Raw genomic sequence first — 25954 nt, 5'->3', positions numbered from 1 at the left:
GGTCTAAGATTAAACTTTGCCCCAACTATAAGTGGTCAACAAACAAGGTACTTTTACGTACAAATTGTTATAAGTACATTTTTTCTTTCAAAATTCAAGCAATATTTTTGTTAGCTTGGGTGTTACAGTTTTCACCATAATAACTCATAACTCTAAAAGTTAATTACCAGCCTAAACTATACTACAATTTTATAAACCCATTTATGTGCAAGTTAGTGAAAACAGAAAGTAAACACAAAGTGGAATATTTGATGTTTTAATACATACTTTCTCAAATTTCTTATTTAACCTAACCTAACTAACACCAAATATTCTAGGGCCACCCTAGTATTAAAATAAAAATTATTCAGCTTTATAAAGCTTTTTTTAAGCAGTTTATGAAAGTACAACTTTCAAAACGTCTATTAGTACAGAAAAAATTGAATTAAACAAAATACAATTTATCAAACGTATCTTAACATTCTGAATGAGATCTTTGAGGGCTTGTAAGTACATTTTTACAAAGAATTTATAAAACTAGAATTGCTAATCACACCTAAAAATGCTTTGTTCTGGTAGTTCTCACAAAGTTTTCAAACGTTTTTCGAGATATTGGCGCATGAAAAAAACATTAGAGTGTAATAGCTCTTAACCAGAATGAGATAAAGCAAAACGACTTGCATGTCATTATAAGAGTAATTTTCGCTTGTCACTGAGTCAGTTTTAACGGTAAATTCTATTTAAATTACAATGGGTTTGAAGCCAATTTTAACCTAATTAACATCCCATTTTCAAACTTTTGACACTTGCCAAAGTGTATTTATTACAAAATTTATTGACTTCTCTTCTCCAAGTCGAGTTTTATTGGTAAATCCTATTTAAATAAACAAAACTACAGCACCATACTACAAAATATCAGAAAATACTACAGAAGAATACTGTTTATAATTCACTTTCTTCTTTTTAAGCATTCGAGTAATTTTTCTTAATACCAACTATAGATTTGTAGATAATATAATAATTAAAATTGAATGAAACTAAAGTCTATTTTGGCTTTTTATCATTGGTGATAATAACTGCAAATCCTATAGCAAAAACAGTATTTTTCAAGCAATTTTTAACCATAATTACTGTTGTTTTAATTTGTTTAAATATTGCAGTTAAAGCGAAAATCATACACTGTTTGACTTATTACCAGTACTAAACAACAAAAAATCTAAAATTTGGGTTGATGGAAATATCGCAAATAACATTCAATTTTTGGTTAGGAATAAAAAATAATTAAATCTTGGTTAGGTTAGTTAAGAAAATGACTTATTAGTCTACTATTTTCGACATTTTCTTAACTAACCTAACCAAGATTTAATTCTTTTTTATCCTTAACCAAAAATTGCATGTTATTTGCGATATTTCCATCAACCCTAACCTAGATTTTAGATTTTTTGTTGTTTAGGTATTTGGTATTTTCCTATTTACCTCAATCTAAGCATATACAGTAGAATACTAAAAAAAAATATTATTAATTGCTCTACAATATAACAATGTACAAAATATCAAAAAATACTACAAGGAACTGCACTTGGTTAATCCTGAAGAATATTCTGTCTAATAGACTTTTTCAAAAAAGAAAGTTTTCAATGTTGAAAACTGTTAAAAATGCCCTAATTTCAAACTCACTAACAAAATGAGTGGCAGTTACAGCAAAACGGACACCCGTTCAAAATGTTCAAAATGGCCATTTTGACAGGTTTAAATCCAATATGGCGGCGGTCAGTATAGTAGGCCAAGAAAAACCTTTATTTGGGCAAAATTTCGGCCAAAGCAAAAAATTGCTAACGGCTTGATTATTTCAAACATTCCGTATGATCGTAGGTAACTTATAAATGCAGCTATCACGTGACGTTGAGCGGACACTGATAAGTTACCCCGTTTGACCGCTAGAGGGCCTCAAATTTGGTTACTTTATTTCAGACTTTTTTCTAAATATCTCAAAAACGGTTTTAGTTAGCAGTGCAAAATTTTTATCATACATGCTCTTTAGGGAGACGCAACTTTTATTGGATATAACATTTTTCCTTACAACGCACCTTTTCCTTGCAAAATATTTGAGAATTTTTAAAGGGCAGAAATATGACAGAAAGTGTAATTTGTTAAAATGTAATTTTTTATGGGTGCATGTCTTGAAAATTTCCAAAAATGCCCTAATTTCAATATCAGATTCGGGTTCTCCATGACAAAATTAAAATGGCCACCTTGACAGGTTTAAATGCAATATGGCGGCGGTCAGTATAGCAGGCCAACTAAAATTTTTTTTTGTTCTAAAATTTGGTGATTTTAAAAAAGTTAATCTAACTTACACTTTACAATCTCCTATATAGGGTTTTCTAGGGTTATTTGAAAATATTTTAGGGTACTAGAATTACTGGAGTTGGCAACCTCTCGCGGAGAAATTATCATAATAGCTGTATCAATCCTCCAATCTGTCAAAACATGACTTCAAACAGTTCCATTGACATGTAATCTAGATTTATAATGTTTTCTATGTCGATAATTTCAAATCCAACAATCATCTTTTCAATATAAGCCTGTTCTACTAAGAAACATTTAAAGATCATTTGTATAAGAGATAAGTCAGTCAAAAGTGTTAATTTTTACAGGTTGAAGCAAGAAAAAAATGGCGGAGCCTGGTGTCCTAAAGCACAAATAAGCAGCGACATCAAAGAATATCTGGAGGTGGATTTGGGCCGAAATCATTTAATGACATGGACTGAAACCCAGGGACGTTTTGGCAACGGTCAAGGCCAAGAATTCGCCGAAGCGTTCCTGGTGGAATATTGGCGCAACTCCCTAGGACAGTGGATTACTTATAAAGACTCCCGAGGCGAAAAGGTAGGTGTTGCTGCATTTTTTATGTCCGGAGTTGAGTAACGTAAAGTTGGTTCGCTTAACTTTGGGCCGCTAACCGAGTTAGACGGCATCGAGTTCATAATTTTATTAGTTGCGTTTTGCAAGTCGAGCTCGACGGAAAAGTTGATTAAAAGTTTAAAACTAATTTGTCACCCCTCGCCATTGATACGTACTAATAACGGTCCATAAATCAAGTTACGCTGACTTAGTTTGAGAATTTTTAATTAAACGTCACACTCACTTTTCCCTTAGTTTTAAAAGGTAACTTTCCGCAGCGAGCGTCAATATTTGCGACACATTTAATTCGTATTTGCTCTAGCTTTCTACGACTGATGTCCTAAAAGGGCTTTAGAGCACGGGTTTACAAATTAACTTTTCCGAAAAGTGGAGCCTTAGCGTTAGTAAACAAGCCTGTACGCGTCTTCACCCGTCACCACCTAAACCCCTCATATATCCGTCTGACACATTCCAGACCGTCCTAGGCAAACTTCAGCTCCAGGAAACGTCTGGATAGACCCGGAGCATTTAATCATACGCACCTATCATTTGTCAGTCTTATCGTGTCTCTTGTCTCGTCTCTTCTTGTCCCGGTTGTTACGTTTTCCTCCAGCCATTTGTTAAGGTTTGGAAACCTGCGTAAATGTGGGAACATTCCTACCAAAACAACATTCTATTTCTATATTCATATTATATCAAACTTTTACTTCACACTGGATTTCAGTTCTTGTAACTGTCAACGACGACATCTCTGAATGATCAATGTCCAGTGCTTCAAGCTGTCAAATTCTGTCCGGTTATCTACATTTTCAGCTCACTTTTTCTTCCAAAAGTTTTATCCATTTGTTAATCTTGCTCTTTACTTCACTAAACACAAATTTAGCTTCTCTTTTTGTTTCTTCTTCTTTCATTACTTCTAACTTTGCTTCAATTTGACTTATGCCTGTTTTCCCGACTCTTCCAAGTCAATTTTAAACACAAACTAAACTTAGCTAAGGTTGGGAAAATGGACATTATTTCCATTATTTTCTATCTTGCCATAGTTTGCTTCAATTTTTTTCAACTTGAAGAATATGTAATCTGTGTTATTGTTTCATTTCTTTCTTCTATCTTTGTGGATCATCAATCTTACTTCTGACACCAATTTAAAGAAGATACAATTAGCTGAACTATACAGGGTTAGCCACCCAAACTGTTCATCAAAAGTTTAATAGGATTCAATATTAATAGAAATTTGAAATTTTGGAATTAAACGAAATTTGATGAGTGCTATGTTTTAGAAATATTGTCATATTTCTGTCACTTCCCCTTTAACCGGAAGTTGATGTCAACTTGATTATTTTAATTGAAACACCCTGTATATTATTGTATTTTTTACAATAATATACTTTTCGAGATTTTCACTTGTCAATTATACCTAGTGTATGTGATACTTTGATATGATTTAATAATTAGGTTTTGCTCTTTTTAACACTAAAAATAAAGTTTCAGCTGTTTCATCAAAATTCAACCTCGAATTCGAACATGTAAGTATCTGAAAAATTAATAATTAACCAAAAATATACTTTTTTTAAAAAAATTCAATGAAAAGTTCCATCAAAACTGATGAACTTGATGATTAAATTATACCAAACTAAATTATCTACTCATTATGACAACATATCAATTTCAATTGCTTAATTTATTTCAAAAATTTTAAGTACTAAGTACGTAATACACTAGGTATATTTTTTTGACAACTGTGGCACATTATTAGTTTGGGAAAATCAATAATAAAGTGGTGAAAAAAAATAAAATAGGAATTTTACTTTTTTGGTTTTTGTTGGATATCTTCGAGTGTAATAAAAATTTGATTTTTTTTACCAAATTATTTAGCAATAAAATTCGTAACACCCTGTACATGGAAATTTCAAGGTGACTATCGATACTTTACTAAATTGCTATTACTTTTTAATCGGGGTGTATCTAAAATTTCATTTTTTACAGAAATTATAAGCGTCAAATTTGTTCCTTAATTACAATAAATGTTAATCATTTCTTAAAAAGTGTAATTTAATTGCTTTCAAAGTAATTCAATTACTTTATTTTAACTGAAAAGAATACGGTTTATTTCGGTTATAATTAAGTTGCTTGTAAGTTAAATTATTTTTAGTATATTTGTAAGTATCATTAATTAACTGTCAGACTCTGAAACGCAAATTTTTGTATTTTTTTTTCTTGACAGAATTCATGAAAAGTTTAAAGGAAAAAATTGTAGGTACTTTCAAGAGATATTTTGTCCTTAAGGGCCTCAGAACGGAGATATTTGTTTAGTGGGCGTACAGTATCTAAAAGTCTATTTACCGAATTTAACCTCCGTAACTCAGTTACATGGCAAAATTGAGGAAAATGATATGGGACAAGAGATATAGAGAACTTAATTTGCTACCAAAACTTAAGAGAAACATTTTGTTCTTAAAAGTCTTAGAAGGGTGTAGTGTTTGAATTTCTACTTATGGAACGTCAATTAACTTGGCGACAAGCCAAAATTAAGAGAAATACTAAGAAATAAAAAGTGTAGGGAATTTAATTATCTACCAAAACTCTTAAAAGACATTTTGTCCTTAAGGACCTCAGAAGGGAGATATTCGCTTATAAAGGTTTAATGGGGAAAAAGTGTTCTGACAGTCCATTTTATGTAATGCAGAAAATGTAACATATTTAATATCAAATACCTAGTTCATCGATTTATTAGTAATCGAGTAGTTCAACTACTTTAATTGCTAATTCAAGCACTAATTACTATTAATAATTACTACTGATTTTAGAGTAGTTGGCAAGTCTAATTTAATTCTGCTCTTAATTAGGTAAAAAACTTGTTTCCCAATACATCTTGTAACATTTTAATATTTTTCTTGAACGGTCCCACAAAACGGATTTCTGAGAGATTTTTTTTATTATAAAAGTTTTAATTTTAACTTCATAAATTTCGTGGAGCGACCGGCAGATTAAATTTTTGCGGTACTAACTTTTCGAGGGCAATAATTCATTCGCGTTTAAACATTTAAAGAGGTTTTTGCCTTTTTTAATTAACGAGCAGTCCAAAGTTTTTGTTATTATTGGACGGAACAGGTACATACACAGTTTTTGGGCTCGCGTGTTTGTCTATATCGTGAATTTTTCCGGGTAACGCGGGGCTTGTTTTAGTTTTGTTGTGTTTTTAGCTTTTCCGCAGCGAAAACATTTCATACGTTATTTTCTTTTGCTGTTTTAGTCTGAAAATAGTACGGGGCATTTCGGACTTGATTTTGTAGACGGTTTAGCGGTTTTTGATTTAGGCAAAATCTCGCTTAAATGCATAGAAAATGTTCACTTACACGCTGAATATTTATTAAAACGAAAAAAGGTTTTAGAGTGACACTTTATTTTGTATTTACTTAATAATAGTACTATTACTTTTTGTTGTAACGATTAACATTTTTTATAACTCCCAAAGTTTGTATAAAAATAATATGGGAAGCATGGAAGTTTTTTTTATCCTTTTTCTCATGGCGTTTTAGTGAAATCTATAAGAGTTTAAATAAAAAAAAATACAATCACTCAAAAATTTAAAACTAACTAATTAACTTTTCAAAAAAATTTAAAGAATTGGGGGTGTTAGGGGTCTTTTTTACTACCTTTTGAAATTCAATATCTCGGTAACATGACGAGCTAGAGGGGTCAGTTTTGGCTAATTTTGTAGTATTTTTTATCCGGTTTCTAACGAGGGGTAAACCGCTGGGGCATTATGGTGTACAAATTTTAGGAATTAATGGGCATTACTGGAGGAACATTGGTATTTTGAAAACATCTAAATTCAAATTTAAACAGAAATAAAGTTTGGTAATTTAAATGAATTCCGTTGGAATACAATAAAAAATTATGAATTTTGTAATTTTACTTTTAAAAAGTTTCACGTTCTCTAGCGTCAAAACTGTACCCCTAACCCATCAACTTTTATACGTCAATAGAAAGCTTATTTCATTGGCTATACATTGACATATAAAAGTTTATACAAAGTGTGGCAAATAAGCCGAACTCTCTAACCTATCCATTCAAATTGGGAGACGGTTAGAAAGCTCATTTCATTGGCTATCCATTGACGTATAAAACACTACTAAAAATGGTGCAAATAAACGAGTTTTGAAGATTGAACAAAAGGATGCAAGAAAAAAGTCATAAAAAAATAGTTAACTTTGGCGTTCTCTAGCGGCAAAACCAACCGACTTTTGTACGTCAATGGAAAGCTCATTTCATTGCATATCCATCGACATTTAAAACTAAATACAAGGTGTTTCAAATACGCGTGTTATTTACGGTTTACAGACAGGGTGCCCCCAGAAACACTTTTTGACTGGTTAGGTCTAATTTGACCCTAGAAAATTAAGAGAACACGGTTACATGAGGTCTACTACGATGTAATGCATAGAAATTTCTTGAAAAACCGATTTTGCAAATGACAATTTTCGTAAGGGTCAAATTTGCCTGAAAAGCCACCACTATTCCAATGGGTTTTGCGTTATGTTGGCCACTTAGTGCAAGCGAAAATCGACTTTAATGATTTTATTTCTACTGTTTTGCTGCGGATCTAAATTTGACACTCACTGTGCTAGGTTTGTGCCAAATATCAGGGCCGTAACTGACCGATTTAAAAAAAAAACCCTCAAAGAAGTTAGAGTGGTTACAGTCAAGAAAAACGTTTAGTTAGCTTTGGAGCCCTCTGGCGGCCAAACGAAGCACCCTATTAATACATACGGCCACATTTTTGGAAAGCCCGTTATATTTTCTATCCATCGACATAAAAAAGTCTATACAAAGTGTTGCAAATAAACGAGTTGTTTGATAATAAAGACAGTTTTGTCTGAATTTTACAGCTTTAACCTTCAATAACTCGATTATTTTGACAGTTACAGGGTGGTTCAATGGATCAATTTAAAGGACACATTTTTCAAATAAGTGACCTAATACAAAGTTACCTTATTTTTGAACAGAGAATCAGAGAACGTGCTTTTTTAGGACTGTTGTCTTGAGCTCTTTTTTTGACCATCCTGTATAATGTATTTTATCGTTTCTCTTCACCCACTTTTAGAACAAACCTTGTATAACACGACAAAACACAAAAACCAAGAAAAACACGTTTCCTGATATGCATAAATTAAAATTATTGTTTTGGAGACTGAAAATATTAAATTTCACAAAAAACGGTAAATATCTCAGAAACGGATACAGAAAAGTGTATGACATTAATACACGAAATATGTCTAGAATTTGAGGTAGAATCCAAAAATGCAATAAGTATACAAGGTGTCCCATTTAAACTAAGCAACAGTTGATATCTACTTCGGGTTAAATCATTGCACACATATTTTCTTATTAAAAAAGGTTCTTTAGACTCTCCAGTCGTCGTAATTTAACGTAAATTAGTGGGTAGGTTAGGTTAGTTATTGGGAATTACTGGGCATTACAAAGAATTAGTGAACATTATTGGCATAAGGTAAAAGATAGATATTAAGGTAAACTTATAAAGACAATGAAAAGATTTTTCACTTTCTACAGTAATTTCCTGAAAAAAGACGATGTCACAGGTGTCAGAACGTATGGAAAAATGCACCCTCCCTCCCCCTTTCGCCCCAACAAGCTCTACACGGTCTACAGAGCCGCAATGCGGTTTTTTTATATTGCGGTGCACATCTGGGCTGAAATAAGACGACAATTTTAAATTTATTAAAGGGATTTTACGTGGGGGTGGGTTAAGCAGACAGAGAATAGAATCTCCCAAGTAAAGCTCGAAATGGAATCATCCAGTTGCGAAAGTTTGCATGTGTATGTGTGGCTTGCGGAAATGTTCCGGAAATAAATATGTAAGTGTACGTTATTCCCCAACGGAGCTGTTCCTTTACAGGCAGAACGTATTGCACGTAAAACTCATTAGTATAATGTTACATTGCGAAACGGCCCTGCTGGAAACATGTCCGTGTAAACCGTGGATATAGTTACTTTCTGGTCGAATTTAGGCACTACGCCCAAAGGCAACACCGGAAACTGGATACTCTTGTCTAATGGAGTCGTGTTATTAATAAAAAAAACACTGTTTCTGTATTTTTTGTTTGAAATGTGAGAATTGCAGATTAAATGGAAAGACTGGATTCATTTAAATTGTATCCGTTTTGTGTTGTACTCGAATTTCTAATTAAAATCACCGGTGGAAATAAAATTCTCGCTTAAATCGGATAAAAATTGTTTGGAAAAAACAACATTAAAAATTGACAAATTTAATATGTTGATTGAGAAAATCAATAATAAAAGTGGTAAAAAAATAAAATAGAAATTTTTGTTTCTAAGACAGCAATGCTAATACCTCGAATTTGTAACACCCTGTACAATTTTCTAATAATGCACCACTAAACAAGAACCATCACTTTAAACTAAAATAAACCATTCCGGTCGATTAAAACATTTTTCTAAATTACAACCGCATAAACATATCTGTTTATACGAATTTAATCGGATTTTGCATGTGAATGGACCTGACTGGCAGATGCGTATAAAATTAATTCGATTCCAATTCTCCGCTAAAACAAAACAGCAACGCAAAAGCTGCAGAAAAGTAAATAGAGCAGTGAGAGTGATAGCAGAGCAAAATCAATTTGTTTAGTTTAAATAAAGCTCCGAAAGCTGGATTAATTGTTTACCAGCAGATTAACTGATGGCTTATGAGTGAATTGTTGCAGGTTTTAACTGGAAACAGCAACACTTACTTGGTGGTGAGACAAAGACTGGAACTACCCTTTGTGGCGTCGAAAGTACGCTTCATCCCCTACAGCGAACATCCCCGTACAGTGTGTATGAGGGTGGAACTTTACGGATGCCCTTGGGAGCGTAAGTAATTTCATAAGCGCTTTTCAGGGTTAGTAGCGTTAATTTGATACATACGAGCGTAAGAAACATTAAAGGCGAACCTCATAAATATTTAAGGCGGCAACACGTGTCCGAAAATGTAACCCTTTATCTTCTCTTCCTCCCATTTTTTTTTTTTGTCCCAAACTTTGTACGTGGGGGCTGCGTGAGACATGGTTGTGATTTAGGGGCGTCAAGTCACACACACCGTTATATTAATTTATTGTTTTTGTTGTTTTTTTCTTTGTTCCTAATATGGGCGTCGTCCGGTGTTGTGCTGAAGGTTTAGCAAAATTAGTCTGCCCTAAGATGCCTAAAAAACTGGCCAGTCATGGGAAAAATAGTGCATTTTCAAGCCAAAAATGGCCAATTTGATACCAGATTCTTAATTTACATTGACAAATGTCAACTAACATTTTCAGTGTTGCTGCAAGCTTAAAATTTGGTCTCTTACACTTTTTTCAACTGTCTTAATTTAATTTACCAAAAATTTGATTTGTGAAGTCACGTGACTAGTTTTGACTGCTGTTAACTGGCCTTTGCCAAAGATCTTTAAGACCTCTGTAGCTACGTGGAAGGTATACAAATGATTGAAAATATACAATTTTCTGAATTTGTGTCAATTTCTTGGTTCCAAGCCACTGAAAGCATGAAAAGTCCTTCTTAAAGAGGATTTGAAAAGTTTTGCATTAAAAGACCGTTATTTTGAAATTGGCAAAAGATTTTTAAGACTTCTGGAGCTACATGGAAGGTATGCAAATGATTGAAAAGATACAATTTTCTGATTTTGTGTCAATTTCTTGGTTCCAAGTCACTGAAACATGAAAACACCTTTTTAAATATAGTCTTTGAAGAGTTTTCCATAAAAAGACCGTTATTTTGAAAATGGCAAAAGATTTTTAAGACCTCTGGAGCTACGTGGAAGGTATTCAAATGGTTGAAAAGTGCAATTTGCTGATTTTCTGCCAATTTCTTGGTTCCAAGCCACTGAAAGCATGAAAAGACCTTCTTAAAGAGGATTTGAAAAGTTTTGCATTAAAAGACCGTTGTTTTGAAACTGGCAAAAGATTTTTAAGACTTCTGGAGCTACATGGAAGGTATGCAAATGATTGAAAATATACAATTTTCTGATTTTGTGTCAATTTCTTGGTTCCAAGTCACTGAAACATGAAAACACCTTTTTAAATAGTCTTTGAAGAGTTTTCCATAAAGAGACCGTTATTTTGAAATTGGCGAAAGATTTTTAAAACCTCTGGAGCTACGTGGAAGGTATGCAAATGGTTGAAAAGTGCAATTTGCTGATTTTGTGCCAATTTCTTGGTTCCAAGCCACTGAAAGCATGAAAAGACCTTCTTAAAGAGTCTTTGAAGAGTTTGCCATAAAAAGACCGTTATTTTGAAATTGGCAAAAGATTTTTAAGACCTCTGGAGCTACGTGGAAGGTATGCAAATGGTTGAAAAGTGCAATTTGCTGATTTTGTGCCAATTTCTTGGTTCCAAGCCACTGATAGCATGGAAAAACCTTCTTAAAGAGTCTTTTTAGAGTTTTCCATAAAAAGACCGTTTTTTTTCAAATTGGCAAAAGATTTTTAAGACCTCTGGAGCTACGTGGGAGGTATGCAAATAGTTGAAGACTGCAATTTGCTAATTTTGTGCCAATTTCTTGGTTCCAAGCCACTGATAGCATGAAAAGACCTTCTTAAAGAGTATTTGAAGAGTTTTCCATAAAAAGACCGTTATTTTGAAATTGGCAAAAGATTTTTAAGACCTCTGGAGCTACATGGAAGGATGCAATTTTTTACAATTCGAACCTGTTTTTATGGTCACGTGATTGTTTTGACAGGTGTCAACTAACATATACAGTGTTGCAAGCTTAAAAAGTGGTTTCTTACACTTTCACCTTTTTCAATTGTCTCAATTTAAATTATCAAAATGTCAAAGTTTAAAATTCCACTTTAAAAGTCACATGACTACTTTTAACTGGTGTTAACTGGCCTTTAATGAGTAGCAAGCTCAGAATTGCAATTGCAATGCGTCACGTGACGTGTATTTTACAATTTCAGCTTTTACAAATGTCTTAATTTGATTAGGCAATTTTTCACAATTCAAACCTGTTTTTATGGTCACGTGACTGTTTTGACAGGTGTCAATTAGTCTAATTGCAATAACAAAATCACGTAGCGTGTGTCAGTTTTTAGAACTGTCTCAATTTATCAAAATGTCAAAGTTTAAAATTACATTTAAGTCACGTAACTAGTTTTGACAAGTGTCAACTAACATGTACAGTGTTGCAAGCTCAAAAATTGCAATATCAACGTCACGTGACGTGTATTTTACAATTTCAGCTCTTACAACTGTCTTAAATTTTATTAGGCAAATTTTCACAGCTCACACTATTTTTTATGGTCACGTGACTGTTCTCAGCTGGCCTTAACAGTGTTGCAAACTCAAAAATTGGATTATCATATTCGCGCGATGTGCCTCTTACAATTTCAGAGCTTTAATAGAGAGTTTCTCAGGAAAAGTAGAAGAGTGTGTCGAAATGATTGGGCTGGCTAATCCACCAACATTTTCAAGAGAAGAGTAGAATAATGTGTTGAAATGATTGAGCTGGCTAAGTGCCTAAGATTTTCAATGAAAAATTTAGAGAAAACTGGATTTTTGTGAATAACATACCGAGTGTTCTTCAAGGCAGTTTACAATCCATTGAATATTGTTTTAAATGGTTTTAAGAGTTGCACATTGGTATTTTACACGTTTTCTTGCTTAATAGAACACTCTACAATTTTTCCATTTTGAGAGAGAATTATTTTACTAATTTCGGATCAATTAAAACATTTTAATTCTACATCTTTTCAGTTTTTACGCTCTGTAATTAGGTTATGAAGAAACACATTAAAAAAATTTTAGTTTACTTTTTGAGTTCAATTTCATACTTTTGTAATGTTATTTGATTTGGCAATAAAAAATTGCCACAAGCATATTTCTTTGTATACGTTTGATATTGGGTATTGAAGCTTTCACATTAATTGTCAGAAAATATGGTTTATCTAAAAACACTAATTTTGGCACTTTATCTCAAATTTTCAATTATTGTCTCCTTTTTTGAGAACACATTCACAGTTTATCATAGTGGCACGTGTCTAATAAAAAACTAAAATTTTTGCTGTAAATCACATTTTTTGAACATTTTGAACAGAGTGTCCTTTAAATCAACTTGTGTAAGGTGTAAGAAGACCAATATTCCAGATTTATAATGTAAATAAATCACATTTATGTATGTATGATAGATTGGACTATTTGAATAATAGACAATGCATTCCTAAAACGTACGTCTGGCGTTATTAAAGTAATTTTGCGTGAGTGTGTATAAAGTCGGGCTATCAACGGTTTCCTAAGCATCACTGGTGCGTTTAATAATAAAAAAGCGAACGAGATAAAAGAGAAAATTATGCTTTTATATCAAAAAGGCGGCGTACATCTCTCAAAGAGAAAATTTCCTGCAATATTCATCCACCCGAGCCCTTTTGACACCGTAGAGAAGTCAAGCAGGTACACTGTTAAACAATTTAAGCGCTTTGTTACGCTTTTGAGCGCTTGCACTCACATACCCAAGTATACCCTTTCTAAATATCTAATGAGAAGGCCAGTCTGAAATTTATTACCACGCTATCCCGCGGGACTGCAATCCAATTATTTCTTCCATTATCAAAACAACATCTTAATGCTGATCAAGCATATTATTCAGTTATTCAATTAAGGACATGAGACACGTGACTGCTTGATTAACGTTCAGGAATAGCCCGTTTCGCATATGTTCTCATCATCTTTAGATAAAGGGGTTCCCTTGGGAAGAAAGGTTTGCTTAGGCGTTTACTGTATGGTCCTGATACAAGAAGGGTGCATATTTGTTCGTTCTGATTAGTATACTGATGAATATTAATCAATTTTTTGCCACCCTATATTGATTTATTGCTTGAAATTGAATTTGCCCAGTGGAAGCTTTAGAAGAAAATGTAGGATGTCATCCAAGAAGTATTTAATTCACGCTTTAGAAAGTGTAAAAAAAATTAAGAGAGAAACATTTCTGCCACTTCTATTCTAAAACATCCTGTACAAATACCACTCTAAATACGTCTATCGAAACAACAGCAATTTGGTATATTAAACATTACAATGTCATTCAATTTCGTGTACAATAATTACATTGTTTTGGCAAATAGGATGTTATTTCTAATATTTCATTGTCAATATGTACTTGATGTTACTAATTCCGTATTTTAATAATCATTAATTATAACCTGCTGCATACTAATATTGATAATTAATTTAATAATAGTTTACATTCTGCTAGGTCTGCAACATTAAATTAGTTAAAATATTACTAGACGTTTAATTGTTAATTGATTTTATCACTGAACTGAATGATAATAGTTTTCAGAAAGGCATTCATAAAGAAAACACTCAAAAACGCATTAGGTTAATCGAATGTTGCTCAATAAAAAAAACAAACATTTCTGGATAAATTTTTGAGTTTGCTAACAAAAAATGCTATAGATCAATAATCGATAAAGAATAATAATCAAGATAAGATGTTTTTACTACTGAAAGAGATATGACAACCCTGTAAATTAAAACTGTGTCTAACTGACCTAATCGACTGTTGATATCTCCACTAATTTATTTTTTATTGTTTAAAGTGCAATTTTTCCAATTTTAACCATGTTTCTTAATTTGTGTTATATACAGAGTGTCTTTTAAACATTTTCAAAGAATTTTTGAAGTATTTTCTACGAACAAACGTAAAAATTCCTAATTGAATTAAACTCCTTCAAATAGGACACTCTGAAACAATTTTTTCTTCAAATTTCCTAAACCTCTCATTAAAATTGCTTGAATATGCATCAAAATTGAAGCTTAGGATTTCAAAATTTTTATCTAGGGCCACTGTACTTTAAAAAATATTAGAAACCACCCAGTAAATCAAAAAGACAGTTTTAAGTACCAAAATGTTACTGACCTAATCGACTGTTGATATCTCCACTAATTTAATTTCTATTTTAATTTAAAATGCAATTTTCCCAATTTTAACCATGTTTCTTAATTTGTCTAATATACAGAGTGTCTTTTAAACATTTTCAAAGAATTTCTGAAGTATTTTCTACAAACAAACTTAGAAATTCCTAATTGAATTAAACCCCTTCAAATAGGACACTCTGAAGCAGGTTTTTCTTCAAATTTCCTAAAACTCTCATTAAATTTGCTTGAATATGCATCAACATTGAAGCTTAGGATTTCAACATTTTAATCTAGGGCTACTGTACTTTAAAAACTATTAGAAACCACCCAGTAAATCAAAAAGACAGTTTTAACTACCAAAATGTTACTGACCTAATCGACTATTGATATCTCCACTAATTTAATTTCTATTTTAATTTAAAATGCAATTTTCCCAATTTTAACCATGTTTCTTAATTTGTCTAATATACAGAGTGTCTTTTAAACATTTTCAAAGAATTTCTGAAGTATTTTCTACAAACAAACTTAGAAATTCCTAATTGAATTAAACTCCTTCAAATAGGACACTCTGAAGCAGGTTTTTCTTCAAATTTCCTAAACCTCTCATTAAAATTGCTTGAATATGCATCAAAATTGAAGCTTAGGATTTCAAAATTTTTATCTAGGGCCACTGTACTTTAAAAAATATTAGAAACCACCCAGTAAATCAAAAAGACAGTTTTAAGTACCAAAATGTTACTGACCTAATCGACTGTTGATATCTCCACTAATTTAATTTCTATTTTAATTTAAAATGCAATTTTCCCAATTTTAACCATGTTTCTTAATTTGTCTAATATACAGAGTGTCTTTTAAACATTTTCAAAGAATTTCTGAAGTATTTTCTACAAACAAACGTAGAAATTCCTAATTGAATTAAACTCCTTCAAATAGGACACTCTGAAGCAGGTTTTTCTTCAAATTTCCTAAACCTCTCATTAAAATTGCTTGAATATGCATCAAAATTGAAGCTTAGGATTTCAAAATTTTTATCTAGGGCCACTGTACTTTAAAAAATATTAGAAACCACCCAGTAAATCAAAAAGACAGTTTTAAGTACCAAAATGTTACTGACCTAATCGACTGTTGATATCTCCACTAATTTAATTTCTATTTTAATTTAAAATGCAATTTTCCCAATTTTAACCATGTTTCTTAATTTGTCTAATATACAGAGTGTCTTTTAAACATTTTCAAAGAATTTCTGAAGTATTTTCTACAAACAAACGTAGAAATTCCTAATTGAATTAAACTCCTTCAAATAGGACACCCTGAAGCAGGTTTTTCTTCAAATTTCCTAAACCTCCCATTAAAATTGCTTGAATATGCATCAAAATTGAAGCTTAGGATTTCAAAATTTTAATCTAGGGCCACTGTACTTTAAAAAATATTAGAAACCACCCAGTAAATCAAAAAGACAGTTTTAAGTACCAAAATGTTACTGACCTAATCGACTGTTGATATCTCCACTAATTTAATTACTATTTTAGTTTAAAGTAAAATTATCCCAATATTGGTCTGGTTAATTATCTTGTATTATATACAAAGTGTTTTCTAAACATTAAAAAAAAATCTGGTGTATTTTTATCAAAAAAAAAAACTAAAAATTGCTTACATTTTAGGTAACAGTCAATAAGGTCACTAAAACTTTGGTACTCAAAACTGTTTTTTATAATTACAGGGTTGTCATATGTTTGTATATTGTTCATATCTTGGCAATATTCAGAGAGTCAATTAATGACCTGTAACATTTTTTTGGTTGGTTTCTGTTGTTTTGAAACTGATTGGCTTGCTCTAAATAAACTGAAACTCAAAATTCGTGTTTTGTGCAATATTCACTTAACCTGCAGGAACAAAGGACACCTTGTCTGATTTTACGTCATTCTCCTCACTGGCATTATTAACATAATTTGTGTAGAACAAATAAAATTTCCTTTTCTTTAAATTTCCGACAAATCTGTCAATATTAACTTATAGTACAGAAGCAATGTAAATAAATAAAAATGAGTGTTTAAACAAGCAAAATAAACCCAAAAAAAAAACTAATTCTATTCAAATGGTCCCAAATCAGCTCCAATCTGTTCCATTACTTCGACTAACCCGATTCGGGCAATGGAAAAAGGATAAAGGTACATTAAAGGTCGGCCAATGTCTCGCCGAAGGCCAATTCGAGTTCGGGTTAAGCAATTACGGCCCTTTTGCGGTCCGACGACTTTTTAGCAGCCCTTATTTTTTTTTGATCGATAGTTCCTCCCTAATAGGTGATAGAAAATCTGTTTTGCGGTTCCTTTTACATGGAAATCTTGTTAAGTCTGAGGTTTATCAATCCGGACGAAATTTAATTGCGAATAATAAATTTGCATTGGTGACAAGGCATATTTCAACCTGAATGGACGTTTATTTGTTTATTTTATATGCTCACGCAGCATTAGTTTGTACAAACATTTTCTATTGTGATTGCCATTGTAAATGCCATTATTTAGCTATCAGAGAAACTATTTTAATGGAGCTAAACAGCGGAACCAAAAACTTGGTATTGGTAATTTGAATGGCCCTCGGCGGTGCGGAATTATTGCCGAATGGAAATTTCAAATAACCACAGTTTTTACTTTTATTCTTGGCCGCCATGAAAAGGTTTCATTGGAAACGTAGAGCGCAAAAACCTGTAAGTTAATTAAACTGCCATTTTACCAAATTGGCTTTTTGCGGCCATCAAGGAGAGTTTAGAAAATAAACCCCAGCAGGACAAAATCCCGAAATAAATGGGACTGATTGAATTTCAATCGCTCCATTTCAAAACTTTTTGATACAGTTTCGATGCGGATCATGTAAATTTCTCGATCATCCAGAAGAGCGTGGTACATTAAAAACCACTTGATGTAATGTCCTAAACGTATTATAACTTATAACGTACTTAACTTTCTAAAAATATTAACACATGAGTTTATTGATTACACTGTTTGGCCGCTAGAAGGCATCAAAATTCTTTTACCATAAAATTACATATACTGGGACACACCTTGCTTTGATCCTAAACTACTCCCTTACTTGACAAGTTACGTCAAAATGTCATAGAAAACAAAAGATAGAGCAGATTTCAAGCTTTCCAAAAATATCCCCGCATGAGTTGATTGGTAATACCGTTTGACCGCTAGAGGGCGTCAAAGTTGCTTCACCATAAAATCACTAATTTTTAGACACCCGCTGCATAACTTCACTTATATCCAAAAATTGTTTTTTTCATAAAAAAATTATAAAATGCTCTAGATTTAATAAGATTAATTTAATTTCCATTTTAGTTTAAAGTACATTTTTTCAAATTTTGATCTTGTTTATTGAATTGTCTAGTCTTACAGTATTCACTGCTAAACAGGTGAATATCTCAGAAACTGGACATTTAGTAAAGGAGGATTGTTTTGTAGGTTAGGGTGAGAATGAATTTTATGACGTAATAACATACTGTCCCATTTGAAGAAAAAAGTACTATTTTTCAAAAATAAATAGATTTGAGTGTAAAAGCGCTAACCCCACAAGTTTAAGGAGATATTCGCAAAAAACTTTTCTCACAAACGACCCTCCACTTTGACGGCCCTCTGACGGCTAAACGGTGCGACTGATCAGGTCACGTGATCATATTTTTGGAAAAGGAAAAAATTGACAGGGTGCACCAAACTGTTTTTAACTAGCGTAGCTCCATTATTTTAGAAGCAACAAAAAAGTGTAAGTAATAAAAGTTGAAGAAAATTTGATCCTAAATAAGATTGTATTAAAGCATGTTTGTCATTAAGGGCCTCCTTAAGGAGTTACAAGACAAAAAGTGCCAAAGTGCACAAAATTGCTTTTTTAAAACTAACTCTGTCCCAGTCTACCATTTAAGATAAGTTAATTGACATCTACTTCCTGCTAAACCGAAAGTAACAGTCAAATGACAACAGCAGTCAAATTTTTACAGCGGTTAAATAAACAGCAATCAAATCCACAAAAATTATGAACAGGAAACTTAACAGTGCTTAAAGCCAAAAATGGTTTTATTGAAAGAATAAAGGAACGTTACGACCGGTTACAACCACGCAATGATCTTTTAATAGGAGGAAAACACAAGGGAAAAGGCACAAAAGGCTTCTATCAGAAAGTTGGCATCTTTTGTACTTTAAACTGACAATGGCCCGACCGGGTTTTAGTACCGCGGAACAAACACGAGCTAATTAAATATAAACACACAATGGAGGCCCCTTTATCTCCACGTAGACGATCCCCCAAGCAATATTACGTTTTCGCATCTGTTATGACAAGTTAAACATCCATTTTACGGTGGATTCTCTTATTTTGATGTGGCAATGAATAATAGTGCGTGCCGACGTACTCCAAAGCTTAAAAACCTTGAAAAATGGCCTGGAGAAGTTCCGCAATTGACTATTTTCTGGCAATATGGGCAAACGTGGTTTCTGGGAGGGCTGAATTGCTCCAGGCTTGCTTGCACGCTTGTTAGTTCCCTAATTTAAGGATTGTCTAGCAAGGGGCATATTTTCGCACTTTATCGATTCTTTGAAGGTTTTTCCTCGCTTTGCATCCCTGGCAGAAAAGTTAAAAGCACCGTGCAACTGATATACGGACGCTTCCAAAAGCGCAAACTTGTTTCGACTAATAAAGCAATTAATATGAACCGTTCCGTATGCAAATTCCGCTTGTTTTAATTAATTTCCTCACACTATCTCTAGTGTTCGCTACAAACCGTATTACACCCCCGCCAGTCACTAAGGAGGGTTAGAGCCGGACTCTATCCCCTTCGGTATAATGCTCAAGGCGTTTGTTTCCGGTAAACCGCCAGGCAATAGGAAAGGAAGAAATTGTTAAACACGTTATTAATTTGCCTGGAAGGACATTTTCGGAATGTCAGTGATAAACAACTTAAGGGCCCAATTAAAACCGGATTTTTTTGTTTTTTCTTTCAATCGGAAAGTTAAGAAAATAACAAAGAGCATCTCGTTTAATTTCAAGAATTTCCAGGATTTAAAATGAGGATTATGCTTATTGGTACAAAATGTAATTTATTTAAATAAATTCCTAAAATGCCCACTTTTTGGTGATATTTTTTTATTCTGGGATAACTTACAGCATGGTAAAACTCTCTATAACCACCCTGTAAGTCAAAATAAGGGAATTATAGTTTGTTTAAATGGAAACTGCCTATTGGACATTTCTGTCTTATTCATTAATTAAATTACTTATTTAACATGTTTCACTATAAACGCTATAGATACTACAGGGTGAGTAGTGGAAGGATACAAAAGAAACTCAAATTAAATTGCGTTAAAGCAACTTAGCCACGATTTGTGCAAAAACATAACAAACGCACTACATCTGAGAGTACCTAAACAGTTAAAATTGTTACTTTCTGTAAAATTACTTGAAATATACGAGAAAATTAGTTTAAAGTAACTTAACAACAAATTGCAGAGTTTGAGAGCAAAAAGGATGAAACGGACTATATCTGGGGATAGTTCAACTCTTGAATATGTTACTTCCGGAAAAATTACTTAAAATCTGTGAGGAAATGCTTGAGTAACCATAAAATTCAGAAAAAAATTGTTTAAATTACTCTAAAGCAACAACCACAATTAGCAGAGTTGGACTGCAAAAACAGTGAAACCGACCATATCTGAAAATGAAATGAGGATTTTCACCCTGTAACTGTCAGAAATAACGGAATTATATTTCTGTCTAAATCACTCTTTATCATTAATTCAATTGTTCATAATATTTCAGAAGTTTGAGCAACTTAAAGTAAATGTTGAGAATAGACCTCATTGGTTTCAATACTGCTTATAGAGAACTTCTGTAGGTTCCTGACATGCATCTTCAGGCTGATTTAATCTAATTAATATTTAGTGATTTTAAATCAAAAATTACAATCAATAACAGCAAAAGTCGTATAATATAAATATTACTATTATTATTGACATTTTTTTTACAGAAAGCATCATAAAATACGAAGCTCCTAGAGGAGAAATCCGAGAACCGGACATTGACTTGGAGGACATCAGCTACGATGGTACTTTAGATGGAAGATTTATGAAAGGTGGTCTAGGTCAGCTGGTGGACGGGCTATACGGAGCCGACGACTACCAGAAGGAGCTAAACGGAGAACAGTCCGGTACGTAGCGAATAATCATTAGTCCTGAAGTAAAAACGTTGCACAAGAAGCATTAAAATTCATGTATTCGACGTTAACCTCAAGATAAGGACTGCTCCAGCCTGCCGGCGAAAGATAACGGAATTTTCAGAGCAAATTTCGAGCAGCTCCGAATGGCTCTTATCCGTGCCATCGGTATGTGAGGTCACGTACCGACAATACGGTAATGAAAATGACGTTTACTAACTCGGTGGACTTTTCCACACAGTCGATTGTTTAATTTTTTTTTTACTGACGTAGTGCAGATGCTGCTGGGATAAAGTGTAAAACTAAATAGAGTTTCTGAGATATTTAGTTTCCACTATTTTACATAAGAGACTACTCTGTTCGTCAAGACCTACACAGTGGCCTAAATAACGAAATACTTTAAAAACATGTAGAATTTTTGAGATATTTAATTGCAGATTTAAAATAATTACCAATAGTAAAATTCTTCATAGGAAAATTTAATATTTTATGAACTAAGCTACAAATTACATTCATTTGTAGCTTAGTTCAAGTTTCTTAACATAAAAAATAATTAAATTGCTACAAGAAGTTGAAGATTCTGTTGACTGTCTTAAGCCACTAAAAATACATTTTTTTATGGAGTTCAATCTCTTATCATAATCTTCTGGACTGGACATTAAATCCTGAAATTTCCAGTTAATCTTCCTCAGTTTCAAAAATTATTTTATCAGGCTTTGTGGAATACTAATACAAGGTTGTAATTTCTAGTGTTTTTCAGTTTTATACCTCCATGACAAACTACATGCCAAATAATGAATTCTGACTTCAATTGTACCGTCGTATTACAAGCCGGGTTTAAGCTGAGCTTTGAATGTGACAAAACTAGTAAAACAAGTTACATTCTGAACTACACTTAACCTGGGGTTAAAATGGTACAATAACCCCTTAAAACTATCCAAAACCACCAAAAAACCTACTCATGAGAGTATAAAGTACAAGTACACTTCTTTAAACGAATTCTGCTGGCTTTTAGAGTTGTTTTACAGTTTTATACCTCTATAGAGCAGGTTTTTACAACTGACACTTTCATGACATACTAAGTTTTATGCCAAATAGACAATTTTGACATAAAACCAATACAAAACCCTAGCCATGAAGGTGTAAAAGACAATTAGAAAACTATGAACGGATTCAGCTATACTTCTGGTGTGTTTTAAAGTTTATATGCTTATGGAAAGGGTTTTGACAGATGATACTTTCATGACAGACTAATCTACTTGCAAAATAGTGATTTTTTACTTAAAACCACCCAAAAACCTACTCATCATGCAAAGTACAAGTAAATCCCTTTAAACGGATTCAGCTCGCTTTAAGAGTTGTTTTACAGTTTTATACCTCTATTGAGAGGGTTTTGACAGCTGACACTTTCACGACAACCAAACCAAATAGACATAATATCACCCAAACATCGACTCATGGAAGTGTAAAATAATGCTGAATCATGTAAAATACTACATTGTAAGCATAGTCTGTCGTAGAAGTGTCAACTGTCAAAAACCGCTTGAGAGAGATATAAAACTAGTAAATGTTATCTTACTTATTTTAAATGGGACCTCCTGTATATATTTGAATTTTTGGAACGGTTTGGGTAACCAACGTAGTATTCTGGCGAAAAAACATTTTGTAATTTTTGACCAACAATTTCTAAGACTATTATCAATATTTTTTTTCTAAATTCAGCATTTTGTTTTAAAATTAGTGCTGTCAAATTACTTTTGTATTCAGGCCATATTAAAAAAAAAACAAATCACAAAAAAATTACAAAGTAATCTTGTTAGGCCATCATGGATGTAACATTTACATTGATGAATAAAAAGAATTTAATTAAACTGTACAAAGCTATTTTTTTGCGAATGCTAACTTGTTTTTATAAAGTTTCCACATTCATACGTATTTTTTGGGCTTTTGTCTGTGTCGGGAAAAAAAACGGTCGTTAGCAAAATTTAATCATTTTACCTGATATTTCTAACCCTGTAACATGTAACAAAGGGAAATACTATTTTATTAAATTCCTACTAAAACGTGTAATTCGACAAGAACGAAAGTTTTAACCGAACTGGCTATCGCAGGAAAGCTGCATGTAAATATAATTAAATAATTAACCATAGCAGTAATTAAAGTACTTCATTTAAAATTAATTTGGTTGGAACAGTTTCCGCTGAAGCTCGACTAGGAAATGTCCGGTTTTTCCGCTCGAAATTGCTGCCGGCCAGTGGATTAGCCATTTTTGTTTAAATTATTAATTAAATCATATACGGTCGGCAAAATAAAAAACTGGTATTTTTACATTACCAGCCGGTCGTTGTCTCGATTGAGACATCAAGAATTTTGCCACCCATTAAGAAAGTCATTGTAACGGTTTTTGCCCTTTTGAAATATCTTCATTACCGAATTGTGACGTGACTGGGTTTTTTCAGGCACTCGATGGGTCGGATGGTCTAATGAAGGAAGAAACGGCGATCCTTTGGAGATTATCGTGGAATTTGACGGAATTCGAGAGTTCAATGCTGTTCATTTACACGTAAACAATATGTTTACTAGAGGAGTTCAAGTAAGTACAAACTACTCTAAATTTAGCTTCAATGGCGAATTTTGATATGAAGCAAATTTGAAAAAATCTTCCAATTTAAGTCATAATATATTCATTGTACTGTACATTGATATGTTTTGTAGCTCCATGGGAATAATTAAATTAAACAGCATTGTGATTCAAACCAAGGAAAAACAGCAAGCTGCTTATAGTTTGTTTGCTTATACAGGCTGGTCCAGTGTTAAATCCACTCCCTTCAGTTTAAAAAATGTGTTTTTTGCTATAACTGTCTGTTGCAGCAATTTTGATCAAATTTAGAACAAGCCCTTATGAAAGATAATGATAATACTCATTATTTGATGTTAAGGACGTTTGTCAAAATTGTCCAGTGGCGTAAATACAGGAAGATGGTTTTCATTTTTGCGCCTCATTTTCTGCGTCACTGGATGTTTTTCAAAAAATACAGTTTCTTTTAATTTCCTTGTTCAAGTTGAAAAAAAAAATAGATCAAATTCTGATTTGAAATTTCGAGAATAATTGAGTTATTACGTTCAAAGACCCAAAACAAGCCCAACCTAACTTAAAAATTGTCTTGGTAACGGTGAGAATTGACTTAAGAAGCTTAAAAAATGCTTTGTAGCTAGTTTCTAAACAAATTGAAAGATTTTAGTTTTGAATATTGACTTGAGAGGCTTAAAAACTGTCCTTGTAGTCAGTCAACAATAACGATTGTTTCAAGATTAATTGAAAAACTTTAGTAGTGAAAATTGACTTGTAGACATGAAAAACTACTTTTTCTAGAATTTTTTACTGCAAATTCACACATTTAAACCTTGAAGTGACACCAAAGGTATAAAATTTGCATTTGAAGTAAGTTTTCATAATTTGAAGTCTTGAAAATAGTCTTAAATACAGGATATTGACATTAAATGCATGAAAAATCACTTGAAGACTAACTTTTCAAGTTTTTCTACTTTGCTTTTCATTTTCTTAGAACTCTGGATTACTTTTAGTGCTTTAGAACTGCTTTCAACTTAAAAAATCAAGTTTCAAAGCTATCTTTACCAAGTTTTTGACAAAACAAATGTTTTCAAGCGTTATCACTATTAAATTGACTTCTAGACACCTCAGTGTTGAAAATTCAAGCATTTCTTAAAAATCTAGAGTGTTTTTAGTGCTTTAAGGCGGTTTTCAACCTGAAAATCGAGTTTCAAGACTATCTTCACAAAGTGTTTGAGTTATCAGGCTTGAAAGCCAATTTGTACACTGTCCATAGTCTTAAAGATGTCATTTCAAGCTTCTTCATTATTAAATTGACTTCTATACTCATCGGTGCAAAAAATTCGGACTGTTTTTAGTGCTGTAAGACTGAAAAATCCAATTTAAGACTATTCATAACAGTAAAAGTCAAGTTTCAGACACTTCAGAAATAAATGTAAAAAGTTTTGGAACTAAATGCGATATTAGTCTTGAAAACTAAATTTTAAAATTAAATTGGTCTGAAAAATTAGTTTGGAGTGTTACCAGTGTGTTTAATTGAACTCTAGACTTCTTTTAGTCTAGAAAATTGAGTTGTACACCAATTAAAGTCCTGAAAATTGACTTTTTGACTCTCTTTAGTCTTAGAAAGTAATTTCTAAATATTTTAAGTAGTAAAAAACAATTTTTATGCGTAGCAATCTTTGTCTTGATTTCTGCAGTGTTTTTAGTGCTTGAAATCCAGTTTCAGACACTCGACAATGGATTGCAGTGTGAAAAAAATAATTTTAAGACTAAGGCTATCAAATGGTGACCTTGTATATTGACCCGAAGATTTAAGATTATTAGAGCAGCTTTTATAATTATTATTAAAATCTAATTTTCACGATTTCAAGTGACACTTTACTATCACTAACTACAGGGCAAAACTATTTTAATTTCCGACGAAAATCAATTACTGAAAAATGTTAATTGAACTATCCGGTCGCAAAACCGCATAATACTAATCAAGCAATTAAATTTAATCCAATTCGAATGAAATTCGAATTATTCTCCATAGTAGTCGGTAACCGAAAACAAATATCCCGTAGTCCCGCCGATCAATGTGCGGATGTTAATTAATAATACTCTCTCCATAATGTCCGAGCTGTTTTGCATAGTTTTAGCGATATTAATTTTGACTTGTACGTGAGATTGATTTCCGTTCAATATGTTTGGTCGAGAAAAATATGTCAAGTTATGACAGCAGTCCAAGTGACCCGAAATCAAATTTCAGACAGTCTGAGTGGTAATTTAGTTACAAAGGTCCCAAGAGGGGAAGATGCTTTGGTGAATCGATGATTGGAGAGGAAAGGTGCACTGCACACCGGATCAAATAATAAACGAGAC

The 25954-nt window shown here is 32.6% G+C and overlaps 1 protein-coding gene across 2 annotated transcripts in view; it reads left to right on the top strand.

The window, feature by feature from the left end:
* LOC145734539 (discoidin domain-containing receptor 2-like) overlaps positions 1 to 25954 on the top strand; it is a 183446-nt gene that overhangs the window by 114059 nt on the left and 43433 nt on the right. For both annotated transcript variants that reach the window (XM_081987993.1, XM_081987992.1), the window contains exons 4-7: positions 2637 to 2868; positions 9633 to 9780; positions 20830 to 21009; positions 23475 to 23608. In XM_081987993.1, the coding sequence (XP_081844119.1) occupies positions 2637 to 2868; positions 9633 to 9780; positions 20830 to 21009; positions 23475 to 23608 (694 nt within the window). The remainder of the gene's footprint in view (positions 1 to 2636; positions 2869 to 9632; positions 9781 to 20829; positions 21010 to 23474; positions 23609 to 25954) is intronic.

The sequence above is a fragment of the Ips typographus genome, linkage group LG10, assembly GCF_016097725.1.
Source record: "Ips typographus isolate SLU linkage group LG10, UJ_Ityp_2.0, whole genome shotgun sequence".
Lineage (NCBI taxonomy): Eukaryota > Metazoa > Arthropoda > Insecta > Coleoptera > Curculionidae > Ips > Ips typographus.
This window is presented reverse-complemented; position numbering and strand designations above follow the sequence as displayed.